We start from the raw sequence: 10,683 nt of genomic DNA, 5'->3' as shown, positions 1-10,683 counted from the left end.
CCTTTTGGGAGTGAGGTCTGATGAAGGGGGTGCTCATTCGGAATATCAATATCTAGTTGTTGAGCACCAATCCCAACAACTGCAGACCCTACTGGGTCGGAGGAGATAAGGTCGGAGATGCTGTGTGAGTGATGTCCGTAGTCAGTGGGTCATGCAGTTTTGTATAAAGGCCAGGAGTGGCCACTGCCTTAGGAGTAGCTGCCTCATCATTCGGGGCCTCAGCGAGATGACCATGTACACAGTCAATCTCATTCACTGCCTTCAGCACATCAGTAATGTCCTTGTAGTCTGGGGTTTTATTAGCAGCTTTCTCTTTGGGACCAGAAGAGAGGAAAGAAGTTCCCAGTGGTTGAAGTCGTGTTAAATAAGCATAGATTGTGTTATAGGACTTTGGACCACAATAAGTGTAACTACAAGAAGACCCTGTAGACTGAAGAGCTCAGTTATTTAGGACTCCACTAAGCTTAAAGCCATCCTTTTACATAGAATAAATATTTTGTATAGCCTTTCAAGTTCTGAATTTGGTTTTAATGCATATGCTTATCGTTGGTTATAGCAGAATTTCCTTGTATAGAAAATATATACTTCCAACAAAACAATTTAGCCCCACGGGCTTTCGATGAATTTGATATACATGTATGTTCAAGCACATAACAAACAGAAGAATAAAACACATCGAAAAGTGTTAACAATGAGATAATTCCAGGAAGAGAAAAAACAATGATGACCAAGAACTTGGAATGACACAGGCGTAAATCTGCCTATGCAGATGAATTGACTGAGATTGGTCCCTACCGCAATGGTACAGGACAGAATTATGAATGACTGCAGAAAAAAGTGGCCCAAATCATTTCAGTAGTCACAACTAGCTGCATGCAAAAATTTATCTGTACACAGGCATATGGTCCACTCTACCAAGTAGGACCATTTGACAAACAGGAAGTGATAGAAAATCAAACTTAATTCTTGTCGATCTTTCTAAGTAAAAGTTCTCATATCCAGGAATATCTGTGGCATGCATGCTAAAAAGGATATTCATGTGCAATTATGCATGCTAAGCTCTAACCATCCAATGATATACAGAACATTCGTATTAGCACAACCCACAGTCAAAAGTGGACATAGATACTTGCTAGATGTACATGTGTGTGGACGCACCTCACAAACATTCAATCCTAGGGCACAGACAGGCAGGCAACAGTAACGTTTATTCTTTTCTCAAGGATCAATGAACAGCAATTGGCCATGTCACTTGGCTAGTTGGCTCTACAAGTAAGATGAAGTAGGTATTTGGAAATATTCACTAGGGCACTGTCAATGGCTACAGAGAGATCACCACTTCTTTGGTATTAAATAAATTTACAGCCTAGAAAGGCATTGGGGTTAAAGAAATTTTGTCAGAATCTTGGATCTTAACTAAAACAACTATATGACCTTGGCATTGAAGTGAATTACACACACTGAAGACAGACATGGGACACTTTAGATACATGTTAAAGGCAATTAAGCGGTCTGATTTTGCTCCTTGATTGCTCTCTCACTTGGTGAGGCATTGGCCACCTTTGACCAAAGATCTAATAAATTATTATCTGTTCATTCAATTTCCCTATTAAAGCAATTGCAGCTGGCGAACTGCTAAACTGCCAACTGTGATACTTAAATGATGGACAGACTAGGCATATTTACATTTATAAGCAAAAATATGGTGCGATTCTACAAGCACAAGCAACTAAGCACAACAACATAGTGATGTTCACATGCATGCAAAGGCATAGACAAGAGCATGAACTGACAGCATGATATGTGTGTTGCCGGTAAGTATCTTGTATGTGAATACATGTTTTTATATCAGAGAAGCATACCTCATCATACCAACTGAGATATAATTATAAAATAATAATAAAGAAAAGAAAAGAAACTTACCACAGATGTGAGAGTATAATCATATGCATAAACTCTTTTACTAGTCAACCAACAATCCAGAAAGGGCCCAACTAAAAGAAGGGATACTGCCTGTGCTGGAGCAGTATGCCCCAATAAGTTGAAAGATCCAAGAGAATAATTCCGTTGAAGATAGTGTACATACTGCAATAATAATAATCAAAACAACGTCATATATTGTAGATTATATGTAAGATTAGAAACCTGTACTTTGGCATGAACTGACATAAATCAATCTAGTATTAAATTTTAAATCTACATTATTAAAGACACATCATTCCAAATTAATGTGCGAACCCTACCCACATAAAGAGACAAGATAAAAAGTTAGTTTGGCTAATGCAATTATCAAATAGTATATCATATGAGCTGCACATGCATACGACGATGTTTATATGGTGAATGTCTGCCTGTGCACAAATATGAAGGATTTAAAAAAGAATAAGAACACAATGAACCTAAAACTCAACCAGCCTAATCCCAGAACTGACTTTTACCCCCTAATCCATTCAAAGCTGATGATATATCTATATGAGATCAAGGGTTCAACAAAGAACTACTTACATACTGCTGCAGCACCATGCTCCAAACTGACACTAAAGCAGCTATAAAACCCTTTGTATTGACAGTCACATCTGTAACAGTACAAACTGCAACACCAAGAAGGACTAATATCAAGAGCATAGCCCCCTGATATCCACAATCAAACATTATCAAATTTCCAAAAAGGCATTTCCCTATATCTTCACAATCAAACAGATTATAAGGCATTTCCTTGTATATGAAGTTTTATAATCAAGTTGTACATATTCATTTCCAAAAAGGCATTTTCTATATATCATTTCAGCTTGTTCACATAATGGAGAATACATCACAAAATATACATGCCTAACTTTGTACACTTGTTCACAACAAAATACTAGACTAGCCTATCCTTTCTTCACATCAAAATGCTTGTTCACAAATTCTTTGTCAGCTACCTTTTCTGAACCTTATGCTGTCTTGTATAATGTTTACTGTGCGGAGAAGGAGATCTTGCATGTCCTTGGTCAGATGCCTTGTGCCTAGCTTTGTGTCCATGTTTATGACCCCCTATCCCACAAGGAGGTGCCTTTGATATGCGTTTCGGCTGACCTTCTAGCTCTGCAGGTAACCCAACAGCTTGCTCAGCCTGAACATGGGGTGGGTCGATACCCGAAGAAGGGCCAGTAGACGTAATATGGGAGGGTGGCTTCGTGTGCATGTCAGGAAGGGTTGGATCAATACGCAGGTTAAACGATGGAATTGGTGAAAGCTCAGGAAATGATCGTGGGGTGGGTGGAGGGATGTCAGACCTGAGACATGGATGTGGGGTGGGTGGAGGGATGTTGGGAGTAGGAGATGGATGTGGGGTGGGTGAAGGGATGTTGGGACTAGGAGATGGATGTGGGGTGGATGGAGAGGGACCAAGGGTAGGGACAACCTGAGGGGTAGCAACAGGCGGACAAGAGCCATGTTCGGTAGGAGCTGTACTCGTGCTTGGCCTCTCAGTAGCCGCTGCCTCAAGATTAGTTGCCTCCTCATTCGGGGCCTCAGGGATATGAGGTTGTACACGGTCAATCTCATTCACTGCCTTCAACACATCAGTAATGTCCTTATAGTCTGGAGTGCCCACTGGGTGACGCCTCAACAAACGGAGATATCCTTCAATCTACACATGGAAAAACGACTATTAGTAATGCAATACCAAATCAACAATGCCAATCAACAATAAAATAAACGTTGGCTACTTGATCAATTCATCAAATAATATAAAACTGTAGAAGCATAAAAGAAGTCAGTGCACCCTTTCTAAAAGTGCCAGTCTTTTACAATAACTATATCTTAAAATATTACCCGCTAAAGAAATAAATGGAAACAAAAGCTAGTGCTTCAAACTCTGCTTGTTCAATATAATAGTTTTCTAGAGAAGGGGAAGGCGGAGGGTGGGTTTCAATACCCAAACAATTTTAATGAAGATTTGGGCAGACATGCAAATATTGCCTACAGAACAATGTAGAATGAAAAAAAATACAGAGTGAGATGCTTTTTGTGATTGTGCAGAGAATGGCCTTTGTTGCAGTTCATATGCATTCACCACCTATCAAGCACTGCCATGATTTCACAAAATAGTGGGATAATGGCCCCATGAGCTTGTTTACTGTTGGAACTTGGTTTATTGCCAGTTTATTGGATGCTAGACAATATATTCTTATCCTTTTACTAAGCAACAAATACTGTTATCACATGTTCTGACAACCTTGCCTGGTTATTCCATTTTACAAGAGAAGGAAAAATTAGCAACGAAATCTAATGTAATATACACTTCCATTGAGAAGCTGCTAAGCTGCTTGATTGAGTTGACTAAAGCTTCCTAAGAAATTGGAAGATAACAACTAATTATGCAGAGAAATAAACAGTTTAGATGCAAGTGCAAATGCATTTCCTCTATTAATTCTAGAATTCATTCTTCAAGGCTTGAATCCAAACACATCTCACATGCCAATAAACCATCAAAATATCCAGCTGAATGAAAAAACACATAGAAGAAGCTTTTAAGTTCAAAGCTTGAATCCAAACTCCAAAGACTTTTTTTTAATATGTAGGCTTGAATCTAAAGATATACAAAATGTAAATGCATCATAGATTCATCCTCCTTCAGTTAAATTGTTCTCGGCTTCCCCTTTAAGAAATTAGCAACAAAAATTTAGCAATCATCATTCATGACCAATAAGTCCTATGGGTTTGAAATGCCTAATAAACATTACTCCTCTTTTCTAAAGAAAGATGTCTCAATGAATACGTTTAGGTTCAAATCCACTTTCCCCCAGCCATCGAATTATCCAAAAAGAAAAGGCACAACATGTAAAAGAACAAGGGTATCATATGAAAGAGGGAGTGAAGTTAAGAGCAACAAGCCTTACTCCTACTTGATTCAAATGACCCCTATTGTCAACTGATACAACTCATCTGCAAAACTGAATGTTTCTAAGTGATTTTGACATGTGTATCTTCTTTAACATTGCACTTAGGTAGAAGTTTCATTCAATACACTATCGTTTACCTATGGGAAGAAATTCTGCCCAGACTGTATTCATTTAACAGATAAAAACTCGGTTTGTACAAGAGAACAACAAACTGTAATGTGCATGGATAAAAATTTTCCATGTTACAAGCATCAACTAAAATTTCCACTTTAGATTCAGCAGAACTAATAATTAGTGTTAATAGATCATGTTACTTTAGATCATGTTAAATTAATCTACACGAGTTTTGAAAGATTGAGACTTTAAACCAAGAGCCAATAAGACATGGAGAAGTTACCATTAGAATCAATTTAGCGCCCCTGTGATCGATGAACCTCCGAGTTACCCTATGGAACCAGTTGAAGTACACATGGTGTGGAGGCATATCACCAAGCATTGCTTCACACCGCCGTTCAAAGCGATTACCCCACTCAATGATATGCCCAGCATGTCTCCGCGTCCAATCGACACCAACCTTTCCCCTCAAATCAATCCCATGAAGCACTGTATCAGTATCAACAGGTTGGGGAATTTCTTGGATCATCCCAAATTGACGAACGACACGATCCGGTGTATGTTTCTCCACTAGGTGGAAACATACAAGCGGCACCGTTGCCATCCACATTGCCCTCCCTGCAATGCAGTACTTCGGAAGGTCGCGTAATTCAGCTTCATACGGCTGCCACACCACCTACAACAGCCAAAAAACAAGTAGGCAACACATTTGGCAACAATGTGTATATTTCACAGTTCACCAAACCTATATCTTGTTCCTAAACAAGTAAAAAAAAGGCATTTTCATACCTGGCCCGGCAACATTGAAGCTATTTTCTCGCGATACCTGTCCCTGAAGATGTGGGCGGGCCTATCTTTCTTGTTTGGAACCCACAACCACCTACAATTAAGAACAAGGGATCAATATCTACAACTTTCCTACAAAGATAATATTATGATTAAAACTATAATGTAATCAAGTTACATGGTTAGGTAATGATCACATAATATATATGACGTGTATGAGGTAGAGACTTACTTCAGGGACAGTGGACCACGCACTGGAGGACCATAAGCACCTACTGGCGGGCCACGCTCAACTCTTGGGCACAAAAATGGGAACCTGGCCCATGCCCAATACTGGACCAACAACAAGCACCCACCAATCTGACTGGCTGTCTTATCGCTTGCCCTGCATAACTCTCTGTACAACCATGCAAGGCAAGCACTTCCCCAACTGTACCTTCCTGGGTTGCGAAGGTCTTCCAACTGTTGCACCCACATTAGATGCACCCTATCGCCGGATTTGTCCACGAAGATTGTGTCCCCCAGTAACGCTAGGATGTAGCACCGTGCATACTTATGTAGCTGATCCTCTTCAGCATTAGGCGGCAATGGACTGGCAACTTGCTCCAAAAGCCGTTTGATGACAATCCTCTGGCCTAGCAACACCTTTGTATTATCATTTTGAACAGAAAAGCCAAGGAAGTCCTGACACACAGTCGGCCATTCTTTCTGCGTGCTCCCTGTTATAGCCTCGCCATCAATAGGAAGCCCGAGAAGAACCTCCACATCTTGCAATGTGATGGTGACCTCACCATGTGGCATGTGGAAGGTGTGAGTCTCAGGCCGCCATCGCTCCACTAAGGCCGTTATCAGCCCATGGTCAATCTCTCTACCCGGGGTCCTAAGGAGTCCCTCCAAACCAAGTCCCTTAATTATGTCAACGACTCGGTCATCCACCATTGGCTCTAGATTGGTGAACTCTTCACTACGGCTGCGGCAAGTAAGGGACCCCGGATCCTACATAGAATAAAACCATGGATTAATATATGACATAATGTGTGTGTACATTCTATGAATTAAATGGGATACCATAAGAAGGATACAGTTCAGAACATAACAAATGGTTTTAGTGTTGTGTTTTACCTGCCCATTCCAAATAGCTTCTGATCGATGTTCGGGTTGCAGAGTCAACACCGAATCATCAATGGGTCCAGGGTGCGCAACCTCAATCTGTCCAGCATTTGCAGCAACCATACTACACAAGAATGATAAGAAGTTAGTTTGAGAAATGAACACACAATATGCTTATGGAACTAGGTATGAGTTACAGCAACACTCACTAGTACATAAATTCACAATTTAAAACAATTCACCTAAGACATACAAAGCAAATAGTAGAGCTCCCCACTTTAAGGAACCCACCAAAGGAATATAGAATTAAAAAAATAAATAAATAAAAACTCATCATCTATCCTAATCCATTTAAATATAGGAGTTAAACAACACATGCCTCATTTTTAAAGCCAAATGCTAATTTAAATTTAAAATATACTATCAATTCATACAAAACTAGGGTAATATTTCCACTTTATATAGAGAAAATGGTAGAACTGCTCACCACTCCTAGTAAACTATGAAAAAGATGCAAAAACACGAGGCTTACCACCATGAAATTTCTTCAAAGGATAAAAGTTAAACAGTAAATATGTAAAGGTCTCCTTCTAATAGACCAAAGGCTGATTCAAATTCAAAATAACAATTCATACATAACCTAGGACTTCAATAGGATCAATTTGAAACAACCCTCCAAGTAATAATAACTTACTTTCTCAAGGAAAAAAAAATTTATAAAAATCAAATACTTGACCAAATATTTAAAACACAATGACCAAGACCCCATGAGCAAGACTTAGGAATTGTGAAAGAGACTTTAAAAATCAAATAAGCATAATTAGAAGAAGAGAATTCATAATCTGTTAATTTTTTAAATGCTTTTTGCCAGTCTAGGAAGTTTGCAGTAAAATTACCATTACTATTTGTAACAAAGTCCAAATTGCTAGTTTTTTATGCATTACAAACTAGAGACACAGAGCTATTCAATGATTTTTAGCTCAGAGGCTAATTATTTTAGAATTAACCCATATTTGATTTTGAAACTACCCAAAAATTTAGTTGAAATTCTGTAAGGATTTCACTAGATTAATGTTTGAATTTCGCAATGTTATTTCATTTTTCAAGGGACACTTTGGTATCTCTCTTTCCTAAGCATAGACCAGTTTTTGAGTTGGGAATGCAGTCTCATTCCATGAGGGACCATCTATCACTTGAATTCCACAATTAGTTGGACAAAGAATTCTACATTACCTACATGAATTAGTTGGGATCATGATAAGTTGAATTTACTTGAAATCCACAATTAATGTAAGACTTTGGTTCACTATATCCAGGAATCATGACATTTGTGGCTCTGTACTGTATGCAGGAGTACAACTCACCAGTACGGGGTAAGAATAATGATCAATGACTCTTTAAAGTGGTCCAAGACCGACCACAATTGAAAATTTGAACCTAAGTCATGTTGTTGGCTCAAAAGATGGGAAATATATTTAAAATGGGAGCATATTGATTATAAAGAGTAGTTGTTGGTATCAACAGAAAATCCAATTTTATATCCAAGACAGGGACCATTAAGTTTCATAAAAATATATGAGACTTTCAAGACACCCAATGGAGGAAAATGAAATAGAGATCACCCAACAGTGGGGCCAAATCTAGTCCAAAGTTTGAGGGCAAACCAACTACTAAGCCAAATTATATGAACCCGGAAAAGAGATGCATTTATAAAAAGACAGGCACCAAAACATCGGGCATCTAATGGTCTGACTGACCTGGTCCAAGATTTGATGCTCACCAATTACTTACTAAATCTAACTTGACCCTACTGAAATCCAGGAAAGATCATACTAATCAAACTGTGCAAGAAACCATTCATCTGATATACCATGCCCATTCACACTGCTTGATGTAGGCCATCAACAAACATAAATGCAGATGATATATCCAAAGATTGTTTGGATATATCACTTATCTTTCACATTGTGTGAATCTTACACGACTCTTATGTATAGAACATGTCAGTGCTTCTTAGCTCTACCTAATACCTTATGATGATAAATTTCTGCCTTAGGCAGTGAAGTGAAAGTGTCAACAATATCCAAACTAAAGTTCATCAATGTTAAAGTAACAAATAAGCTAACGAATCTGTAATATTGAATCCAAAAAATTCCTCTCATATTCTTGAACATCATAATATCTAATAAGAATGAATCTGCCTAGTTTTGTGGTTCTTACTACCATTACAACAGAACCCATTGCTATAACATTGATCTCATTATATGCCAAATCAAATTTAACTCTTACAAGCTATTACTGAAATGAAATGCATATCACAGAACAATGCATAGAAATTTGATAGAAGATCCGTCCAACTCACATTGCACAGAACAATGCATAGAAACAGACAATGCGTTCCTTTTTTTGACAAAATACAAGATAGAAATTTGATTTGCCTGATATAAATTATTCAATGATTTAACCATATATCAACAGTTCAACCCACCATCACAAAAAAGCATAAAAAACAAAAAATCAAACCCACAGAACAAAAAGTGCATTTAACAAAATGGATTACCTGGTGTTTTACGAGCTTCTAAAGATTGTGGGTTTCAGTATGGGTAGCGGGATTCAGTGAGGCAGAGTGGCCGGAGTGTTTGGGTGAGTGTGTGGATTTAGGGTTTGATTTAGGGGGAAGAACTGAGGGTGAATCTGTGGACGAGGAATTTCTCTAAGGGTCGAGGAATTGACAGTTCCCGGAAGAATGAGAGTGTCTCACAGTGGACTGAGTGAGCGTGGAGAGCGTCAGTGAGAGTGGAGAGGGTGACTGTGAAGTTCCCTAATGATATTGAGTCTCTAAGGCTCGATATTCAGGTCGATTCCGGTGGATAAAAGCCCGTTTGGTAATAACATTGTTTGTATTTTTTGACAAAATATATGAAAAGAAAATTGTGTGAAAATAAGTATAATGTTGTTTAAAAACTAAAAATACGAATTTAAATACATATATCAAACAACCCCTAAACCACGTAATTCTCAAAACATGAAAATCAAGGCTTAAAAGGGTCAAGATGGAACTAGAGTCTCTAAGGTGGATGCTATGTGGAAAAAAACCAAATCAAAATATGGAAACCAAGCCTTTGAGGCTCGAGTTTGAAGGGGGTAAATCGAGGTTTTTAAACTCGAGATGTTAGTTAGTAATATAGTTTTGAAACATTGCCAACTAATTGTATAGTTTGGCAATTGGAGTTAATTGCCAATTTTGGCCGAGTAGTTGAAGTGAAGTGGAAAACACTAGAGTTTGGGATTGTGATTGGACGTTTGGTTTTGGTTGAGAATTAATTCTGGAGTTGGTTTTATTCTTGTTTGGTTTTAGGGTTTGGCTTGTAAATTGGAAATTCCATAAACACCCAACAATAAATTTTCAACTTGGGTTCAAGACATCTCAATTCTTAAATAAACAATGTGAGGTTTACACTTAACGATTGGGAGCATATCATATGCAATTTGGAAAGAATCATATAATATATATATATATATATATATATATATATATAAGTAATTTGGTAAGTATCATATTGCAATGTACTAAGATACAATCTATATATATAATAATAGGTGAAGCTAAGAGAAACTCAAATTAGAATTCCAAATTAGAGTTTTAATTTTGTACCATGTGTCCTAAATTATTTATTCTAAAAGAGTTTTATTTCTTAATTTTAGAATCGAATGTGAGACCACATCATAAATATTCATCAAAATAAGCTATTAGTCACAAAAATCAAAGAGTTTAGAATAAATGAAT

At 37.8% G+C, this 10,683-nt stretch overlaps 2 protein-coding genes across 2 annotated transcripts; both read right to left on the bottom strand.

The window, feature by feature from the left end:
- Nucleotides 1-446: 446 nt before the first annotated feature.
- LOC126726538 (UDP-rhamnose/UDP-galactose transporter 6-like) lies at nt 447-2,712 on the bottom strand. The gene is made up of 3 exons (XM_050431804.1): nt 2,506-2,712; nt 1,924-2,085; nt 447-825 (listed from the first exon to the last, which is right to left on the bottom strand). Exons 1-3 carry the CDS (start codon nt 2,710-2,712, stop codon nt 643-645), a joined length of 552 nt encoding a protein of 183 aa, XP_050287761.1. The 3' UTR covers nt 447-642.
- Nucleotides 2,713-2,754: 42 nt separating this feature from the next.
- LOC126726530 (serine/threonine-protein phosphatase 7 long form homolog) lies at nt 2,755-9,930 on the bottom strand. The gene is made up of 6 exons (XM_050431803.1): nt 9,457-9,930; nt 6,909-7,020; nt 6,019-6,782; nt 5,790-5,880; nt 5,284-5,676; nt 2,755-3,631 (listed from the first exon to the last, which is right to left on the bottom strand). The coding sequence occupies exons 2-6, from the start codon at nt 7,017-7,019 to the stop codon at nt 2,918-2,920; spliced, it is 2,073 nt and encodes a 690-aa protein (XP_050287760.1). The 5' UTR covers nt 7,020; nt 9,457-9,930; the 3' UTR covers nt 2,755-2,917.
- Between the last annotated feature and the right edge of the window lie 753 nt (nt 9,931-10,683).

Source organism: Quercus robur, chromosome 1, assembly GCF_932294415.1.
Source record: "Quercus robur chromosome 1, dhQueRobu3.1, whole genome shotgun sequence".
Taxonomy (NCBI): domain Eukaryota; kingdom Viridiplantae; phylum Streptophyta; class Magnoliopsida; order Fagales; family Fagaceae; genus Quercus; species Quercus robur.
The sequence above is the reverse complement of the archived record's forward strand: the minus strand, read 5'-3'. Positions and strand labels throughout refer to the sequence as shown.